Source organism: Oryzias melastigma, linkage group LG2 (genome assembly GCF_002922805.2).
Source record: "Oryzias melastigma strain HK-1 linkage group LG2, ASM292280v2, whole genome shotgun sequence".
NCBI classification, from domain to species: Eukaryota; Metazoa; Chordata; class Actinopteri; order Beloniformes; family Adrianichthyidae; genus Oryzias; species Oryzias melastigma.
Genome location: NC_050513.1, coordinates 7,972,079 through 7,994,116, shown reverse-complemented (window position 1 = coordinate 7,994,116; position 22,038 = coordinate 7,972,079). Strand labels below are relative to the sequence as shown.

General features: G+C 39.3%; 1 protein-coding gene across 1 annotated transcript in view; it reads right to left on the bottom strand.

Moving 5' to 3' along the window:
• Positions 1-11: 11 nt before the first annotated feature.
• Positions 12-22,038, bottom strand: part of mgat5 (alpha-1,6-mannosylglycoprotein 6-beta-N-acetylglucosaminyltransferase) — an 83,203-nt gene continuing 61,176 nt past the window's right edge. The window contains exons 11-17 of the mRNA XM_024294293.2: positions 21,417-21,550; positions 7,833-7,982; positions 3,990-4,136; positions 3,806-3,922; positions 3,661-3,735; positions 1,526-1,683; positions 12-1,455 (exon numbers count right to left, since the gene is read on the bottom strand). Of these exons, the coding sequence (XP_024150061.1) occupies positions 1,257-1,455; positions 1,526-1,683; positions 3,661-3,735; positions 3,806-3,922; positions 3,990-4,136; positions 7,833-7,982; positions 21,417-21,550 (980 nt within the window). The 3' untranslated portion in view covers positions 12-1,256. The remainder of the gene's footprint in view (positions 1,456-1,525; positions 1,684-3,660; positions 3,736-3,805; positions 3,923-3,989; positions 4,137-7,832; positions 7,983-21,416; positions 21,551-22,038) is intronic.

Sequence of the window (22,038 nt, the reverse complement as noted above, 5' to 3'; positions counted from 1 at the left end):
CGAGCCGTCTGTCACAGAAAAAAGATTTATTTAAAAATAAAGTCGTGTCCCTCGGACTCCCCGGAGGACGGCCACTACAGACTTCAACCTGTTTCGCTCCCAGCGGGTCGGGAATCGGGACCTTGTGCCTGCAAAGGAAAGGGCTTCTACAAAAGACAAACATCTTCTGCTTTTTTTTTTTTTTTTTTTTTTTTTTTAACAGTAGACATTCGGCGCTGAGGCGCGATATGAATGACGCTTGGTTCTGTACAGCCTTCCGTCCGTCACATCGAGATCCGAAATTTCCAGTGCGAGAAAATAAAAGCAAATAAGGCTTTAGCTGTAACGTAACCGTGTGGAGGGGTGGAAAAAACAGCACAAGTAATCAGTTAGCAGTAATCTGATTACTCTGCTGTTTTTTTATTTTTTTTTTTAGGCCGACTGTGAACAAATAAAGAAAAATAAAAAAAAGGCACGTCCTGTTTTTGCCTTTTTTTTAACTTGGCAGCGTTCAGGAAATAAAGGTGCAAACGAGAATTTCAAAATCAAAGCTCCTCCCCCTTTTGCTCATTTTAGTGAAAAAAAAAATCATCTTAAATTACCCTCCATAAATAAAACCAGCATGAAGAAAACAAAAGTCACCCCCCTATAAATAAACAGATTCCCAGCAAAAACACAGCGATAGAGATCTTTATATAAAATAAATACAAAAAAAGAACCCATATGAACGAACGACACCATGTTCACTCCTGCTAATATATTAGTGCATTTTTCCAACTTTTTTTTTTTTTTTTTCGTATTTTTCCGATGAACCAACGATTTCGTTTTGGAAAAACGTCGCAGGAAAAAAAAAGATTTACAGCTGATTATTTTTCTCTTCAGTTTAAGGATGGACATCTTGGTCAGCCCCCCCCCAACCAGGAAAAACATAAAGTAGAGCCCATGTTTTTGAATGGGGCTCTTCTTTCCAGAAGGATCCAGCCTGAGGGGGGAGGGGAATGGTGGGACAGATATGTTTGATGCTTACAGTGTCTGTGTTGGGGGTGTGGGGGGTTGAGTCCAGTGCAAACCTACCTAACAGTTCCAGAATTGTCGGGGTTTAGGGGCGGGGCTTGGGTTTTCTACTGTCAATCACCTCCCCGCCTCCCTTTTTTGTCCATTCAAGTAATTTCGCGAGGCTTCCTGGACTCCCCCTGCTGGTGACGGAGGTGCAGCTGCAGGAGTGCCTCTCCAGACGGAATAAATAGCCGGAGCTCCGCCCCCTCCGCTCCTCGCTGCTATAGGCAGTCCTTGCAGAGCGCCACCTGGCCCTTCATGTAGTCGCGGCAGGGGCAGACGCGCTGCAGGCTCTGGTGGGCGCCGGCGCAGCTGAACAGCAGCAGGTCCGACTGCAGGATGCAGTGCTTGCGCGTCTCGCTGTAGGCGGGGACCACCGTGTCGGCGCTGGACTCCACCGTCTCGCAGGACACGCCCCACCTGGCGGGATCACACAGAGGCATCAGGGTGCGGCTTTAGCTTTAGCTACGTTGCAGTGACTGAGACTCACCTGGCCAGGTCCTTGTCCTTGTTCAGGTGCTGGAAGAAGGACGGCTCGCAGATGAGCTGCTTCTCCTGACACACCTGCTTACACGACTGACCCGGCTCCGCCAGCTTCACCTGGAGGGCGCTGAGGGGGGGCCACATGACCTGACCGTGGCAGAAGTCCTGAAACACCAAACATCCATGAGAGTCGGATAAATCCACATTCATGTGTGTTCTTGCTTTGGTTCTGATGCTGCGTACACACCGAGAACGCGGAAAACATGTTCACGTGTGGAACGGTGTTCACACTGGACCGTCCATACTAGTACATGTATTCACAGTTGGAAGGGACTTGGTGTGAAATGTCAAAGTGGTGAGAATCTTTCTTTCACAGCTCTATTCCGATACATCGGGGTCTCAAACTCAATCGCACAAGGGGCCAAAATCCAAAAAACTACATTTTTAAAACTTTAAAACCGTAACTTTTTAACATAATTATGAACTAGATACATAGCATTACCTATGATAATGCTAGTGTGAATGCTGTAAGCTGAATTTGTCCGCTGAAGATGCTGAAATTGATAGCTAAAAACACCAAAGCTGATATAGCTAGCTAAAATATTAGCCAAATTACCCTAAAAAACAAACAAAAAATAAACTTAGGTTAGCCAAAACAGCTAGCAAGTAGCTGAAAAAAATAGCTAAACTTTAAAATAGCATAAAAAATGAAAAAAAGCCTAAATTAGCCAAAACAGCTAGCATGCAACTGAAATATTAAACTCTAAAACAGCCTAAAAAATCTTAGTAAATGCCAAAATAGCCCAATAGCTAGCAGAATGCACATTTTTAAAAAATGTAAAACTGTAACTTTGTAACATAATTTTAAATAACAAAAAGACAGGAATATCATTCCAGCATATATCAATTTTAAACCTTAAATAACTTTCAATATTTTACTCTCCATAAAAATATAAATTGTCAAAATTATACAAGTTGAAAACAAGCGCAAGATAACATCGGGCCATTAATAACAATAAAATAAAATGATCTGGAGGGCCGGATAGGATTACCCAGAGGGGCGAATCCGGCCTCTGGGCCTCGACTTTGTGATATGAGAACAATCTGTAAAATTCTGGTCGGGCACAAACAAACTAATTTCTCCACCATGATCATAACAGACTCAAACCGTTGCAGACGTGAGAGTTTTGAACGCGTTAAGACTGACTCTAGAATGAAACAAACAAATGGGGACACAAAACTGGTTTTAGCACTAATAGTACTATAATATCCATCCATCCATCTTCTTGACCGCTGCCTCCCTTTCGGGGTCGCGGGGGTGCCGGAGCCTATCCCGGCTACTGAAGGGCGAAGGCGGGGTACACCCTGGACAGGTCGCCAGTCCGTCGCAGGGCCGCAATCACTCACACATCCACTCTCACATTCACACCTAGGGGCAATTTAGAGTCACCAATTAACCTATGAAGCATGTTTTTGGATGGTGGGAGGAAGCCGGAGTCCCCGGTGAAAACCCACGCATGCACGGGGAGAACATGCAAACTCCACACAGAAAGGTCCCAGCCGGGATTCGAACCGGGGCCTTCTCGCTGTGAGGCGAGAGCGCTAACCACTTGCGCCACCGTGCAGCCCGTACTTTAATATGTGGAGAAGAAAGTGTTGATCTGGATCTGGCAGGAAGAGGATCTCCTGAAGGAGCTCTAAGGCGGATCTTTTATCCCTGACCTCTGATTGTAAAACACCTGCATCTGAATGTCTGGCTATGGTCTGGATGGCTATGTGGCATGTTCAATGGTAGTGCATGTTCACACAGAACCTGAGAATGGACTTAAAGACTCCTGTAGCAACATGTGAAATCAGGAGTTTTGGATGCAGTAGCCGTTCAATGGCTGCTCATTTTTTACGTAGAGTCCAAAAACTGACTTAAACTTGAGTAGCAATGTGTGAAAGAAAAAAAAAAAAAAAAAAAGTTTTGGATCCGGACACCCGAAACAGGCATGTACGTGTGTTTTCTATAGGCTTTTCATTGAAAGCGGTCGCTTGAACCGACGTTTCCGAGCCCTGTGTGAAGGCAGCCTATGAGCCAAAGCCATTTCCGTCACAAAACCAAAGTTTTTCAATCATCAAGGTGGTGTATGTGTGTACCTGCTTCTCGATGAAGGCGTTGACTCTCTGCAGCATCCCCTCACAGGTGAACTCGTACGGCAGGTAGGGCTCGATCTGTCGGTAACAGCAGGACGGTTCAGTCATGAGGAACAGCAGCTGCTCTGCAGAAAGCTCCTTCACTCACCTTCTGGCTCAGGATGGAGCGGATGGCCCGCTCCACCTCAGCGGGGTTGTCGATGTCCACCGTCCAGACGTGCGGCTGCCCGATGTAAACCTCGGCGTACGGGTGCTGTGAGGTCAGCTGTGGACGGACACGAGGTCAGGAAAAAGCAGGGCGGAGGAAAGGTGAAGCTGACGCCGACCCTCACCTCTCTGAGCGTGGGTTTGCCTTTGAAGAAGTCTGTGTTCTTGCTGCTCTTCGGAGGGTTGAACTTGGGGTTGAGGAAGGCGCAGCCGTTGGCGATGGCCTCCAAGGGGGCGGGGCCTTCGTACGGGAAGGACAGACCTACAAACAACTGCAGAGAAAGACAGAAGAAATCATTAGATTTCTCGAGCTAAGGGTTTTTAGTCGGGGTGTGTATTGGCGAGAGTCTGGCAATACGATGTGTATCACGATACATTTGTCATGATACGATATGTATCGCGATATAAGTTGGTACGATATGTATCGCAGTACGTAACCTAATATATCCCAGACAATATTTAACTGTTTTTTTTAATACTATGACTTGAATAGTATTACATTTTTAACAAAAGTAAATTGGTAAAATGTGTCATTTAATGATCAGAACATTAAGTACTCTAACTGTATCTCATAGTTCCTTTTACCCAAGAAAATTCATGGTGTTTTTTTTCTTTTTCTTTGGTAATTTAGGAAATATTTAAGTGGAAACAAAAGTTGAACTGAACCACATGTTTGCTTTGAAATAATTTCTTAAAAATTGCCCTCAAAACGATACAAAAAAGTATCACGATATTCAACCCTGGGCTGCATGGCGCCCTAGGCGAAACTTGATTCAGGGGACAGGCAAGGAGGGGCACAGTATCAGGCAAAGTTATTGATTATACGAAACTTTTGAGACATTTTATTTAAGGTTTTAATTATTATTTTTTTTCAATTCATATGCAATAAGTGGTGTGTCAAATAAAATAAAAAAATCATTGTAATTTGGCTCCCCCTCCAGCAGATGGCACCCTAGGCAGACGCCTAGCTCGCCTATTCCTAGGGCCGGCCCTGACGATATTTCACTGAATCGATATTTACCTTTACCTCCTAGTTTTAGGAACTTGAAATAAAAAAGGTAAAACAAAAAAACATCATCGAGTAAACGATAAACTCCAGTGTGATTAGAAACGATCGAACTCTTCCATTTTTGCTGAGTCATGGAATTACGAAAAATAGGTGTAAAAATCTGACAGCACCGATGAAGATCACAACAGTCTTCCTCACAGTTTAGGGAATGATCTGGCTCCAAACTGTACGGCTGGATAGCTCCGATGATATCCGTCATTTTTGTTGCACCAATTCAATTCAATTCAATTTTATTTATATAGCCCAATATCACAAATTCAATTTAATGTCTAACCACTAATGTTAACCGTCTGTAAGCTAGTGGGGGAGAGTGTAAACAAAGGGATGATGGGAAACGAGGGCAGGCTTACTCCGCACAAACAGTCCCAACAACTCAGAAGTGAATTTCATAAGAACTTCTGCAGCTCTAAACAACTACGTCTTAAAAAAACGACATTTTAAAAATTTTAGCTAAAAACGGCATAATTATAATTAACCACTAAGAAGGATTTTAAATTAGGTCAAAAAATGATCGGAGTGCGACTTTAAGATATGATGAAAAGTGAAAGGGGCCGAGTGACTTTAAATGCATCACATACATCGTATTCCCATTGCTGATGTTACATGAACTGCATAGAATTCCTAATTTGTCAAATAAAAGGAACATATTTTGTATGTAAAAAGCAAAAAATCAACTTTTTATTTGGTTAAACAAAACATGATTCTGGAAAGCAACTTATCTCCAGCTTAAAAGGTGATTTCATTTAAATAAATTAGTAAATAATCAGGTGAATTTCAAAATAAAAGTTTTGAGGTTTGGCCTGATCATGTTAATATTAGTAAGCTCATAAAACACTTAAAAAAAGAATGTAAATGAATATAACATAATAAAAACAGGACTTTGGTTGAAGCGCTCTGGAGAAAATGATTCAGTCATCTCCAGCTGACCCCCACGTTTCTATGAAGCGGGAGGACACTGTGGTGACGGGGACAAATATTTGCAGCAGCACCGACACACAATGACCACACTGTGTGTGTGTACAAATACCATCATGTCTAAACAATGCAGCGTTTCAGCGTTTCACATGACTAATCATGAACTCTCCGGAGCTGCAGTGAGAGGAACCTACCAGCAGGTGGCAGCAGAGCTCCTTCCCCTCCTCCTCCTGTGTGTGTGTGTGCAGGTGTGTGTGTCTTCCAGCTGAGAAGCTATTTATAGGAGGCAGTGAGAGAGAGGGAGGAGGATGAGGAGTCCTTCTAGGCTGAAGGACTCAGAAGAGAAGAGCTAACCTGATCAATGAAACCATCATGACTGAAGCCTCCGTCGGTGCAGTTTCAGGATTTGAACCAGCGCTTCCGTTAAAGGAGAAGTACAGGTGCGGAGAACACCTCCGGCCAATAGGAATTCAAGGTTTGACTGATGCAAATGGAAGGATTTAAAGCTGGAGACCAAAGCTCCATGCAGAACGAGTTCTATTAAAAAAGACTATGTACAGTGGAACCTCGACTGCCTAAAGGATGCTGGTCCAAATCCCAGACAGAATAATGATCAAATTAAATTAAATGATTAACAAACAGAAAAGTGCAGCAGGAATGACATCCTCCTTACATCAGGAGAGTGTTGGTTCAAGTTTATGCACCACTTGGACCATATTTCGCTCAAACCGTAAACTAGCTTTACTAGCCAGTAAAGTTAGCCACTGCTAACTTAGCACTTCCTGTTTCCACTTTTATAAAGTGGGAATTGAACCAGCACTCTCCTCAGTCATTCCCACGGCACTATTTTCTGTGACTCAGCTACAGGAGGCTTATTTTTTACTTCTTTATCTGACTAGATGATTTAATAAGATCAGTCTGCTCTGTGGCTCACTAAGATGCAACACTTTCAAGTGATGTCACTTCCTGTTTGCTCGTGTCTTCCTGCAGAACACAGGAAGTGGTTGCTTCAGATGTTTTTAGCTTTTTTTAGGTCATTTTCATGCTCAGTTTCATAAATTCCAAGTCAATATTAAGTCCAAAGACAAACAGATTTGACTGTAGCTCAGTGGATCAGGTGGTCATCTGTCATGGACATAGTTGAAGGTTCAAATCCCAGCCTTTGATCATAGATTACTGCATGTAAGTGTCTTCTATAGAGTTGAACTGGTTTTCTGAAAGGCTGATGTTAACCGAGGTCGTGTCCAACAGCTGCAGGAGAAACATATGTGAATAAACCGGACAATCGACTGAGTTCAATAGAAACATATTTTAAAACATACTTTCTCATCTGACATTCGTGCTTTACTTTTGTGGGCGCTAGTGGTTTAGGGGGCGGAGTCTGCTAATATGTCACAAACATTAATACAGATAAAGCTTTTTTTGTCCTTACTGATACATGTTGGAAACTTTTACTTTTGGATAAATGTATTTTAATTTGAATTTCTTCTTGTTTCGTGTCAGAAGATTTGATGGACCAAATGTAGGACTTGTGAAGGATTTCCTCTGGAGACATGGATGTGATGCAGCGTCAAATCAAGAACGAGCGTGCGCTTTAATCCCCGATCCTTCGCCTCGCTTTATTTAGGGAAACCGTGTCAGACTCCCGTTTTTTTTCCGTCTGGTTGTTGAACCTCAGGAGGCCAATTATCCACGGCGGCGTTCAGTTTGAAGGAAAATGTGTGCAAAAATCTCCTGAAAAAGCAGAGAATATTTTGGGTTTGTGGCCGCTTCCCTTTGAGCCGAGCAGAATATTTAGGTCTAACGGGAGAGGATCCAAAGGATGGAGTAATCAAAGCTTCCTGCTCTCCAGAGGAGGAAGAAAAGGCCTAAAAATGAAACTAATTTTAGCGTCGGCGCCTTTCCGATTTGTAGCAATGAAACTTCACATCTTTTGTCAGAAGTTCTGGTTCTGTCGGATCTTTTCCCGTCCCTGCAGGTTCACCTTGGTTTCCCGCAGCAGGAACTGCAGGTCCCGTCCGCTCAGGATGCCGTGGTTCTTCACGTAGCCGGGCAGGTGCGCGTTGCTGGTGCCGTGCACGGTGCCGTGGACCTCCATGTAGCTGTGGATGATGTCCAGGTACGTCTGTTTGTCCTGGAACAAGCAGACGGGAGACAGAGACGCCCTTTAGACTTTCACAATAAAAGCTTAGAGAGAAGACTGTCGTGTGTGGACACAAAAAGGTGGGCGGAGCTTTGAAAAAAAAAGAAAAAAAGTCCTGAAATGGGAGCATCAAAGGAGTTCCTGAGCTCCATGTGATCCTCTGAGGTCAGACAGACATCAAAGCTGCAGCTCTTTGTGTTTCTATGATCTCTGACAAACAAGGAGCTGAGAGAAAACAGCTGAAGTCAGAATCCAATCCTGCAGATATCATTTCATCAAGATTCTTCAAAATCTAAAACTTTTTTCAGATTCTATCCAATATATTATGTGCGCTGACAGAAAACAGAAATATTTGCATTAAAAATCCACACATTTTTATACAGATTCATGTATTTTCCTTAAAAATGTTGATTTTTGTTAAAAATTTAAAGAAATATTGAAATGGGAGGTAAAACATTGTTGATTTAAAAACAAATATTTAATTTAACATTTAACTCAATTCAAAATGTGTAAGAAAAGTGTTGAAATCATTCAGCTGCAAACTAAATTAAATAATAAAAGCGATTACTTGTTTTTTTTTATGCAAATAAATATTTAATTATTTTATTTTCCTGTTCTGCAAATGAACACAGATTGCAGCTGTGATACTGATATTTTGCTTTTACAATCAGGTTTGTTCATTAATTGATTTAATTGTTCATTTGGAAAGTTTTGGTCTATTTCTTAAAAATAAAATTAGCACAGAATTTCCTGCATTTATGTGTTTTTTTTTGCTTTAATTTTTTCCTGCTATTTTATGAACTTACTAACCTTTATGTTTTCTATAATTCTGCACTGGACAGCTTTTAAATAAAAAAAATAACACTCGTTTCCCAAATTCTTCTGCTTTTAAGCGTCCTCTAGCTTCTGTTTTATATGTAAAAAAATATATTTTTTAAAATAAAATGCAATAATTAGCATAATTTGACTTCCATTTAATAATTTATTTGTTACATCCATTCATCAATAATATTTTACTGAATATTTTGTGTTTTTTAATTCTTGGTATTTGTGTGACAAAAGAGGTAATCCAAGTCAAAAATACCAATAAAAACTAAAAATGTGATAATTTTTTTTCTTCTTTTTTTCTTTCATTTGAAGGTTGTAGTTAATCTCTTCATCAGATTATTGATAATCTGTCCTGGTAATTAAAATGGCTCAACTTTAAGTTTTAAGAAAAGAAAAAAAATGATCCAAGGGATCCAAGATCAATGTTGTATTTTTCTTCTTTTTCTGCTGACTCAGACATCCAGCGATCTGAAAACCGTTAAAACTTCCTCCTTTAAGCCTCGTTTAGGTCTGAAACTCATCGTTTCTGTCGGTTCGGATCACTTTCAAGAGCAAACTCTTCGTGTTCCCGCGAGCTCAGAAAAGTCGGACAACCTGACCACAGATGCTTTTATCCTCACAGTAAAACCCCCAGCAGAACCAGCGGCCCGGCGAGCTTTGAACAGCGTGAAGGAAGTTTGTCCGGACTCTGCCGCCTGCTTTCAGCGACTCTCAGTGTTTCCTTTGGGGCTTGAGTTTCAGGTAGCCGCTCGACTGCGTCCCTGGAGGCCCGGCTATCAGATGCCTCCATCCAGCCAGCTGTAACTAAAGCAGCGCCGTGTGTGTGTGTGTGTGTGTGTTCAGAGGTTTGTGCTTTTCTGTGCACGTGTGTGTTTCTAGAAACAAAAGTCTTCACATTGAAGAGCATCACTTTTTAAATATGACATCTTAGCCTAAGTTTTTAGCATCGATTCCCCCTTTTGAAACCAAAAAAGACCAAAAAGTTTAGACAATAGAGTTGTTGAAAGAATGTTTATCAGATCACTCTCCCAAAAAATCACTTTTGAAACGTTACCTGCAGCCTTTTATCTCTTAATTGTGTAATTTTCTTCTAACAGCAAACTTGAGCGATCGACCCGCTCTTGAACTAACAGCACGTCATGTGACACCCGAAGAGCTAACCAACACCAACGTGTGTTTTACTGATTTTTATTGAAGACGCTGAGCAGAATCGAGATGAAGCTGAAATACATTTGGGGCGTGGGAGGGGCTTGTTGCAGCACCTGCTGCTTGTTTAGGAGGAAGAATGCGAGATGAAAGTCAAATGTGCTTATTTATATCTATATTTATATCTAACAGCTTCTTTAATCCTCTGGAACTGACTTAAAGCTGTGAGATCAGCGTAATAAAACTGTCTTGAAAATTCTGTGATTGAAACTTTATTGACAATTTTATGACAACTATTTGTAGTTTTAAGACAAATGAATTAATTTTCTACAACAATGAGAACCGGTGTCTAAAAATTGTGTAAACTCTGCGGTTCACCGCCCAAGTCCCGACCACCGATGTTACCAGAGGCGAGCAGTTCAGAGAGGACAGACACCTCCCCACCTGTGAGCAGCTTCTAACCGAGCCGACCTGAAATCCAGCTGAATCCAACTTCTCCCAAAAACCTTTTTAGTATTTTTCAGTAACACAATAAGGAAACTTTATGAGAAAAAAATGAAAAGCTGCAAAAAAAAAAAAAAAACTCAGAATTTTAGGAAAAATTCAGAGAAATTCCTATTTTTTGGGTTGCCTGGTAGCTGAAGTCACATAGACTGAATTAGAGCCACTGTCTGTATAAAAGCCCAACTGTGAGGTCTGTGATGTTCCTCTAGCAACAGAAACGGTTTGAAATGTGGCCCTAGAAATCTGTATTTTACATTCTTGTTTTTCATTCAAAAACGTGTTGATCAGTTCGTTAACAACATTTGTCCTTGTTGTTTTTATAAAATTACACCTAAAACTTTTATTCTATGCTGTTAAAAGAGTTCGTTAAACATTTTTGGCGCTTCCACAGCAAAATGAATCACTTTTTTCCGGACTGAATTTTCTGTTTTTGAAGGATTTTATGTTTGTGTGTGAATGCAACATGGAAAAATGACAAAATAAAGGTAGTGTTACATAGTCGAGGCTGTGCTGGTTAAAATGATACGAAATAAGCAATCAGGTAGTCTTTCAAATTGAAACTACAGAAGTAAATTCAAAAGTAGACAAAAACTGAGCTTTAGGTTCCAGAGGGTTAAAATATTACTAATCTCTGAAAAACTTATGTTTTTGGTGTTTAACATGTGACATTTTTCAGATGATAGAGAACATATTTCAAGAAAATTAAGCTTAAAATTGTATTTTTGAGTATTTTTTATTCGAATTGTTATGAATCAGGAGCAGACGGAAAAACGCTGTTTGAAAAAGATCATATTTGTGATGAAAAGAAAACCTGGACAGGTCGCAAGCTGTCAGCAAAGGGGAGGGGAAAGGGGGCCGGCTTACTCCACACCAATGATCAACTCAGAAGTGAATTTCAACTAACTTGTGCCACTCTGCAGAAACTATGTCCTACAGGGTTATTGATTTTGGCTAAAAATGGCATAATGATAATTAAAAGCTTTGAAAATGGATTAAAAGATAACCGGAGTGGGTCTTTAAAGGAGTCTAAAACGTGTCAACGAAGACTCTAATTTAGCAATATAATCCTAGACCTGCTGAATTTTAGAATGTTTTACTAGTACAAGAAAAGCTAGTTTGATTAAATTGAAGGTTAAAATGGAAAAGCAAATCGTTCTTAAAGTTTGTCACGCATCAATAGACGCTCGCAAATGTCAATGTTCTTAATTGAAACTTCTGTCAACCCATTTCCTGTTTTACTTTGAAAGTTTCACTTCTTGTTTCTGTCACTTTTTTCCACTTCCTTTCAGTTTTGCTTAATGTTCTCGGTCTTCTCTTCCTGTTTGGTTCAGCGTCTGCTCTTGGATTCACTTCCTGTTTGTTCTTTGATACCTTCAGAAGTTCAGTTGAGTCTTTGAAACCTCTTCGTGGTCGTTTAACTTGAATATTTTGACACGATTTTGCTCAGATGAATAATGGTAGAAGGTGTTATAGGTGTTAGATATCTTAAATCCAAATCCTTTAATAATTTGACGTTAAAGGAGCAGCAGCTTCGTATTCTGGCCCTGCTGCGAAACATTGATTCAGTGGTAATTAGATCGAAACATGGCTTGGCTGTGGGGAGGGAAGTCTTCAGGAAGTCACGGAGTGTGTTTTCTGTGAAATGGGAACACAGAGAGGACGGCGCAGAGCTTCACGCTCCGCTGCCAGATGCTTTTTAAGAGCACGGCGGCTGGATTCGCCCGCAGAAACAAAGACGGCTGCTGTTTGGAGAGGAAAACCCGGAAACCAGAGTGCAGGAGAACAACATCCCGGCTCGGATTTCCGGGGATTCTTAGGACTCTCGCTCGCCGCTGGTTTTGGTTCCTCGGGAGCGCGAGAACAAAGACGCAGCAGATCGATGGCGGCAGCGGCGGGTTGGTACAGGAGCTCCCGCCGAGGGAGTTATAAAACTCCTGCTGGAGCTGGCGAGGCCGACTGAAGTGGGAGGAGGAGGAGGAGAGTTTTATGACCTTGTAAATCAGAGAGAATTTGTAAACTTTGGCTCAGAGAGGAAACAGAGGCGGAGGAGAGCGAGAGCACTGAGGAGTTTTGACTGATGCACAAAAACACACAATTTCAAACCATAATCCCCCAAGATATGACAAATAATTAACTGATAATGATCAACATAATACAATCTTGTAGCAGAGTTGAATCAATGAACGTTATACTGCAGCAAATTTTACTAAAAATTAGGGCTGTCAGATTTGTCGCGTTAAAAACGCGTTAATCTGACACGTGCTTGACGCCGACAATTTTTTTGACGCATTAATCGCGGATTTTCTTATACGTGCTTTTCCACACCGCGCGCGGGCGTCCCGCCCTCCAACTCACCGGCTGCTCTCATAGATCACGGGCGGGTCTCCAACCACTGAGCTGTGAGCTAAAACCGGCCGGCACTAGGACCTGGAGAGCTCCTGCACCCTAACCCGGCTCCGGTTCGCGTCCAGTACCACGTCTGGTGGTACCGGCTCGTGTCCGGCGCCGCGTCCCGAGAGCCCGACGATCCGAACAGCAAGCGCACCGGGGGACGTTTTAAATGTTCTGGAGGTTTGAGCGTGATCCAGCCCCACCATAGCGGTCGGTCTGCCGGCATATTCATCCGTGAGCTCCGCTGGACACATCGGTGCATCGAGCTGCAGCCAGAGAACGCGGCAGTAACAGACTGTCAAACTATCCACAGAGTATCCCGCTTTTCTCAGTCTTTAATGTTTTAAAAAACAAAAGTTAATTGGAAATGATGAATCTCTATTTCATTTATTACTGTAGTTCAGCAGAGGAGGAAAAGATTTGGTCCTGACAAAAAATGAACATGAAAGTGTTATGGAAATTTTATTTTTGATGTTTTTTATTTTATTTTACTGAACGTTGACTGAAGTTTTGAATTTAAAATGCCCTTCACTTGCACTTGGGCTTTTGTTAGGCATTTTATGTTACAGCCTTTTATTGTTAAGAAAGTTTATCTCAATACAATGTTACAAAATAAAGTATTTCTGATGAAAACTATATATTTTACCATTCTTGTTTTCATAATTAATGTAGAACTGCTAAATTCCACAAAGCACACATTTTTTTCCAAAAAAAAGGCCACATTTTAATTTGCGATTAATCGCGAGTTAACTCGAGACAAAATGCGATTAATCGCAATTAAACATTTTAATCGCCTTACAGCTCTACTAAAAATATATATGTAAGAGATTTTTTTTAGTAAAAATTCAACAAAAACGTTGTTTTTACTTCTGAAAAAGATTTTTTAAACGTTTTGAGAAATTACGGATTTTTTTCATTTATAAAACTTTTGAAAAACAGAAAAATTATCCCATTAGAAGTTTTACTACTTACTTTACAATTTAGCCTTCATGTAATGTCATATTTTATGAAAATTGTAGATTTTAAAATAGAAATAAAAACGATTTATAATATTTTTTATATTCATAGAAAAAAAATTATCATATCATAATTATATAATATTATAATATATCTTTATTTTATATTTTGTTGTAATTTTGTCTGTCAAAATGTTTCATTTTTGGTATTTTTTAAAATAAATGTGAGACCTAAACATCTGTTTTTAGAAGAACCTAATGACTAAAAATATAGTTTAATTTAGGAATACATTTAAAGTAAAATATATATATTTTTTATTGCTTCTTTTTCACCTAAATCAAATGTTTTTGTATTTCAGTTTTTAAACTTACAGGGATTTGAAAATTGTTTCATTTTTGTTTTCCTCTATGTTTGCCACACTTATGTATAATTAGATGTAAATAGTAAACAGAAAAGAAAAATACAATTTACAGGTCTCCCTTGAAAAAAACGGCTAAAATAAAATTGAAATAAAAATAAATAAAATAAATTAAGGAGAAATGAAGGAATAAATCCTAAGTGGGACATTTCTGACACTTTGAGAGTTCAGAAAAGCTGGAAAAACTTAAAAAAAATAGCAATTTGTGTTAAATTGAGTTTGTCTAACATCTATTTTTGTTTGAAGAAGAGACAAACGAATCAGCAATCAGCTTTAGAAATTGCGTCAGAAGAAAAACGTTTTGTATCAAAAGTCCCCAAAACAAACTTCTTTTTTAAGCTGGATATTGATTTTCAAAGATGAGATAACTAAGCAACTTCTCCGCAGGAGCTCAAAGGCCGCTGCTATCGGTTATCATCTGAAACCCAGCGATGTAGAAGCAGAAACTCCGATAAGTGGGATGAACTTTAATCAGAAGGCTGGAACATAGGAGGACACTAATGATAAGGTTTGAGCTCCGTATCGGCTCAAGTGGAGGCCCAGTTTCACTAGAGGAATTTCTCCGTTGACAAACCGAACAGGAAGCTCTCAGAGATCCACTTGTGAGGAGGAGGTTCAGAAAGTCCGTCTGGGGGACGGCGGGCGGTAAATCTGCCCCCAGAGGTGCTTGGAGTGAAGTCAGGAAACATTGTTCCACTCCAGTGCGCTGCCAGGCCCGCTCAGACGGAACCGACTATTGAGTTTGAGGTTCTGCCAGAGCGACTTTCTGACAGATCGAGCGAGAAAGAGGTCGTCTTTTTGGCACTTTTAAAATTTCTCCCACTCACCACTTCTTTGTTAAAAACAGAAATAATTCAGGCCCCGCTGTTCGCCTGCGGTTATTCGGCTCATGCCACAGCCGGGGAGGGGGGCTGCATTCCTGCTGTCCCGCAGTGATGGAAACACCTGTATCCATCACACGCTTCACTGAGCGCAATTATAGACTTCCACATGGAGGCGAATGGTGCAGGGGAGCATCTCAACGCCATTTCCATACATCTAAACTGCTGCTCGCTGGTGCGTGCAGCACAGTCTATAATATTTACACGTTGTTTTTCTGAGTGTGCACGTTAGCATCTGCATGAGTCGTTTGCATCACGCCGTCCTCATGAATATGGATTCATCCGCTTCCGTGTCTATGACTGATGGGGCAAGAACGCGGCGTTTTCTCCTCTTTTTAAAAGCAGGACTCCCTTTGACTAATAACACACCCGGGTTAATTTATCACTTCGATTAAGACGCAGCTGACATTTAAATTCTTTTTGGTGGTTGAATTTCAACCTCATTATCATCTAAATGTTCAAGGAGCAGATTTATCTTATTTCCCTTTAAGTCAGTCGAGACCTTTCTGGTTTAAAAGTACCGCTGAAGGATGACTGAGCTCCCAACGAGGACCTATCAGGGTTTTAGTGTTTTAATGTTAAATATTTACAATAAAGATAGCCTATCAGTCAACAGGGTGTTTCAAAATGTGACTTTAGCACATAAAAAGACACAATTTTAACATTAATTTCAGAAAATATTACTAAATTCATAAGTGCGTCTGCAGTGCAACCACAAGTTTTTAAAGAGCTTATATCAAACAAAAATCAACTTCTTTTTTTAGCTTTTAAGTGCATTATAATGTTAATTCCATAAGAAAACAACCCCAAAGTGTTATTTTAATCTGGTTACGTATCTTTGAGTATTCCTGTGATCTGAACCCTCCCAATCCACGAGGGTTCTCACGTTGTGATGTCACAAAGTGGAGACCAGCCCCTTCCAGGAAGAGTCTGCACGGCTGGCACCGCCCCCAGACGAACACAAACACCCACTTTCTCCCCGGAGATGGCGGTGATCAACAAAAAAGCTGTAGTTTATTTTCGAAACGCAGGCACGCTGCAGAGGTCGGCTCTAGGATGACAACATGAAATTGGTGGCGCCCACAAAAAAGGAGAGGCGGAGCTTCAGAGATCAAGTCGTAGGCAAAAGACTCACGGAAATGACTAATTTCATTTTCTTTAAAACTGTTCTTTAGTGTGCCAAAGGTGATTGTTTTTTTTTTTTTCCCGTACCGAGAGGGAGGTTCTGAGGGATGGGATGTCCAGTTTAGTTTAGCTATCAGCTATTGTTTATATTTTATGATGGATTTTTTGTCTTTGGCGAATCATCGTTGTGAAGCCCATTGAGACAACTGTGTTGTGTCAATCTCATCAAGTCTGCTTTTGTGGGGTTCCACAGACTGCAGTGGATGCAGTTTACTTCCCTCAAACTGAAAGGCAGCTTCAATTATTTCCCAGAAAAAAACACTTTTGACATGAAAGCTTTAATTTTTTGTTTAAAAAGCCAGGAATCTGCTGAAAAAATGCTGATACACATCTGTGCTTATAACATGCGTAGTGTGGTAGATAAGTATACTTTGTCTTTACTATTGTACTACATCAAAAATGAGCAAAATTAAACAAATACTCTAGAACTTTTTTTTCCAGCATAAACACTAGGGGTTCGTATTGGCAAGAGTCTGGCAATGCGATACGTATCACGATACTCGCCTCACGATACATATCGAGATATTTCCCAAGACTATACCAGAATAATTTTTCACTATTTTTTTAAGCTAATGCTCAAAACTGGCAATGATGTGGCACAGAGTTTCGGTTTAAATCTTATATAAGAAGGCTAGCATTAGATTAGCACACTAGCCTCAATAGAAACATCAGGCTGAGAGCCACACTGAAGTCACAATCAAAACCAGAAGATCAGATCAGTCTGAATAAAAAGTTTAATGTTCGACTCCACTCAGCTGAATCGTTAATAATGAAAGAATGAGGCAGCGTTCACGAGCCTCCCGGGGCAGCAGAGTTACTGCTCCGCATGAGCCGGCCTTTTATGACTGTGTGGTTTGTCTGATGTGTTCTGATCCGATGCCAGACTCTGGCAGTTCTGCCCGTCTGGCCCTCCGCCTCATTCTCACCTTCATCCCTGCTCCTTCTTGGCTTCAAAAACACTTTCTCTACAGAAGCAGACACTCTGCTCAGTCTGGGTAAGAGCCGCCATCGCTCACTCTGGAGGAAATTTAGTCGTAAAACAATCAGAGCAGCTCGATAAAAATGAAACTGCTTAGTGTTGTTTTGTCATGAACCTGCTGCCATCAATCACTGATGGTTTGGTCATGGACTGCTGACGGTCTGCCGTCTGAACACAGAACCGGCAGAACACTGAGGCGGCTGCTCAGTCTATTGTGTGTTTTTTTTTTTTTTTTTTAAGACGATGCTCTCTGCTGTCTCTCTGCATCCCTGCTCTTGCACACTGGGTTGCCATGGTAGCAGATCTCTTGGAGGTGGTCTGGACATTTGAATTCAACCCCCCCGTGGTGAACCCCGCCCCTCCTCGCGACTAAATGAGCTACTGGTTTCCTGGATGTTTAACCCTGCAGGTCTGAACAGTGACAAGTAATTCCTTCACTGATAAGGCGGCTGTGAAAAAAGGCAACATTAGATACTAAATCAGTCATTTATAAGATTCTAATATTCATAAAGTTTAGCAATAAGTCTCATTTTTGGCGTTTTGGCACAAATATGTAGTAAAGTAAGTTTATCCTTTAAGCTCTTGAAGCTTTAGAATAATTACATACAAAAAAAATACCTCCAATTAACAAGTACTTGTGAAAAATTAAAATTTTTTGATCTTTTATTCAAAGCTTTTAAAAAGTTTGCAGCTTAGAGAGAATAAAAAAAAAATGTAAATGTAAATAAAAAAAGAAAACAATTAATTAATTTAAAGAAATACTTAATAACTTGAATAAAAAAACTATAAACTTAAAAGTGTTGTTAAGCGAAAAAACTACGTTTATTCACAATGGCGAGAGTTTAGACGCTATTTTGTAGCAGAAATGACTAAAAATAATCAAAAACCTCGTTCACCTGATCTCAATCATCTCCTGGTAGCCAATGGGCTTAAAGCCCCACCCCTGAGTGAAAATAGGCTTAAAAACAAAAACAAAAATTCTGAATTGAAAGGGTAAATTAGGGACTGAAAGTGAAAATGGAGAGAACCGAAGAAAAAAACAAAACAAGGAAATGCAAACAGCAGCTGCTGTAAAAAGACAATTTTCATTTGGAATCAGTTTCATGTTTGTAGGTATTTTTAAATTCAAAATTCAAATGATTTTTTTTTCTATTTAATATCTATTTTAAAGTTAAAAATATATATATATTTGAGTTCTTTAGTTTTTTTCCAAATTTTTACGATTTCTTTCAAATTAGAAACCTTTTGCAACTGTTTCATTTTCTTTTAAGTTTTAAATATAACTGTCACATTTTAAATTTGTTAATTAAACATTATTTTAAATTTCAAAATTTCATTTTTTTATTTTATTTTTCAGCATTCTTTTAAGTCTGAGATATACTTTATTTCTTTCACATAGTTATGTTTTCTTTCAAGTCTAATTTTTTTTTTCAAATTTTGAATATATAATTTATTTCAAATACATATATATATATATATATATATATATATATATTAATCTTTAATTTTAGCCAAAAAATATTTTTCTTGTGTCTAAAATATTTTTTTTCCTTTTCAATATTTTTTAGATTTTTTTTCCAAATTCAAAATATAGTTTTTTATTTTTTATTTATTCTTTAACATTTTTTTAAAGTTTAAAATATTTTTTTCAGTTAATTTTTTTCCAAATACTAATTATGCTTTAAATCTGAAATATATATTTGAATTTTTCAAATTACTTTTTAAATTTTCTATATTTTTCAGTCACAGAGATTTTTTCTTATTTCTTTTTTATATTCTTAATATTTCTTTTAAGTCTTAAATACATGTAACATTTTTTATTTTTTTTTTTTACTATTTCTTTCAAGTTTACACTTTATACTTTTGAGTTTAAATTATGTTCCTTTTCTTTTTTTTTTTTCTTATTTACAATTTGGTTTTTCATTCCCCGCTGATTTGACTTCATAGATTTCAGTTTCTTCTTTCTGCTGCGTTTTGCTGCACTGGATGATATTTTTCTGAGTGGTAGATGGCTCTGGCTGTCTAAAGCTCCTGTGTGATGGAGGTGAACGCTCTGCATCTGCATGCAGATCATGCAGGTGAAGCGTCCTCCGACAGGCTGCAGTCGCTCTGCTCCTGACTTTGTTTTTCTTCCTTTCGCCACTCAGGCGTTTCTCGTTTTCGGTAAAACTTTCCGAATGCTCAGACCACAAACAAATTTTTCTTATCGATTTCGGGAGAGTTTGAATCTGAAATGACTGGCAAGCAGGATATGCAGCTGTAGAAGCAGCAGCTTCTACATCCTGTTTTTTAGCCGACAGGGATCTGTGACTCTACAGGTGACAAAAGGTCATTTTCAAAATAAAACCTTTCAAATGCAGAGAAAAACGCGCTCAGCTTCAAAGCTCCGGGAGGAACCGGAGCCATCCAGTCAGCTCGTTATCAGACGGCCCTAAAATGGCCCTTTAATTAAAAGCAGAAGGTAATGAACACGATCAGGATTCTGATTAGCGGCTAATGCCCCACGCTGTGAGCTGATGGGTTCAGCGTATGTCTCATTTACAGCTTCACTGAAGTCCACGGAACTGGAAGAAAGCAGCAGAAGGAGAAGAATCTTCTGACATCTCTGTGTGGACTGTTGGGTATAAATGCTGCTGATGAAAAGGTTTTAACTCAATATCTCAAAAGATGAGGTCAGAAAAAACAGGAAACGCTAAAAAGAAGTCTCATTGAAGGCAGTAAGTCTAAGTCGTGTTTTGTTTGTATTAACCAATTTAAACTACGGATATACAGATCATGTAAATATTTATATGAGTTTTTAGAGCAGTAACATTTCATGTGTGAACCATAAGCCTTTTACTTTCATTTTCAATGAAAAGTCTATGTAAACCCAAGTTTACGTGTGCACATTTTGGGCTACCACGTTCAAAACTCTGGTGTAAGTCAGCTTTAGGACTCTATTTACCAGTTCAACTTTGACCAATCAGGGACTCGGATCTGGTAGTGACACATGGATGGCGTCCTTTTCCGGTGTGAACACCGTTTGCTACAAGTGAATTGTAAAAACCCACGTTCTGTGCATTCTTGTACACCCCACTTGCACCCGGTGAGCCAGTAATTCAAAAATCTTATTTCTTTAGACCGGTATGCGGGGTCCACTTTAATCCTTTAAAAATGCAGACCTACTCAGTGCCAAAGAGTGCTTTTCTTATCATTTATTCCTGGGAATGCCACCAAATAAACAAACGACTAAATCTCCATATATTTCTGGCTACGTTCCAATGATTTCCTCCCAGCCGTTTCTGCCAGAACACATTTTCTGCTGATCATTTGTCTGAACACCATACATTCTCTTCAAATTAATGTCTTTTTACTGCACAAAAACTTCAGCTTTAAACTTCAATAAGAAAGAAAATGTAAGTTTATGTGATTTAAAAGTGATTGCAAAAAGAAAAATCTAAACTTCAAATGATTAAAAGCTTATTTTTATTTGGTGTATGTATCTAATGGATTACACGGACATATTTTATATTGAATCATGATGGATCAAAGTCTCATGATCATTAAAATTAATCATTTCATCTTCTCCAGTCCAGAGAGGATCTTAGTGATGCGAGATACTCCATCTTTGCTGATTGTTTTCATTTATTAAAGATATAAAAAGAGGATAAAACAACTCAAAAATAAGATTATGGATAAGGAAATGTTGATGCTACTCACTTACCAGCTGCGTATTAAAAAGGTGAAGAATATTTGCTTTAGAGCTTAAAGTCTGTTCTGTTGATGCGTTCTCAATCAACGCTGTTAAAACAGAATTGAAGGCTACATATCGGCAGGTAATGATTTTGTGCGCTAATAAAACTGGAACTCTGTCATAACAACAGTGTCAACAGAGCTGAACACCCACTGAGAATAACTGAACGGCTGGAAAACATTTGAATAAAATGTAAATGAGGGAATTTTGTGACATTAAGCCGAACGAGCCGAAGAGCGGTTCCTGCAGAGCGAGTTTATCAGAGCTTCGGATTTTATCTGAATCCTTGTGTGTGGATTTGTAGCCAACGGGTCAAACAAAAGACGATGGGACTTTGAGAAAACCATTTTGAAAGACTCCTATTTGAGTTCCAGGGTCGCAAAACAAACAAACAGTGCAGTACCTTCCAGAAGTTGTCGACCTTCCCGTAGACGAGGGATTGGTTCTGCCGCTTGATGTCATCGATGTGTCTGATGTCGCTGGCGTTCAGGTGCTGCTCCACCACAAACCCAATGAAGCTGTTGTCTGGTGTGTGAGCTGCAAGAGAAACAAAAACACTGAGATGAGGATTCTCAAGATCTTTATCTAAACTTTCCATTTTTTAAGTTAAGTTTGGTTAAAGCACTCTCCATTTAGTAAGTTGAGTTACTTAGTATGTGTTTGATGCAGTTTGCAGATTTATTTTTACATAAATCAGTAATTTGTATACATATTTTATTACTTTACTTTTTGTTACTTTCATTTGATATTACAATATGTTAGTTATTTGGTCACAAAAGGTACTTTATTTTTAAAAGAAAGTTATTTTTAGACTTTTTTTTGCTACTTTTAAGAAAATTTAACGATATGGGGTGGTGGGAAAAATCGATTTGGTGATACATCGCGATATTTGGTTTGGCGATACTTTTATCAATTTAAGATGCTGACAAGTCAATATTTAATTAATTATTTATGAGCGTCTTTCAGCGTCTCACTTTTGTTTTCCACTTAAACTCCAGGCCACTAGTTGGCAGCACAGCAGTCAG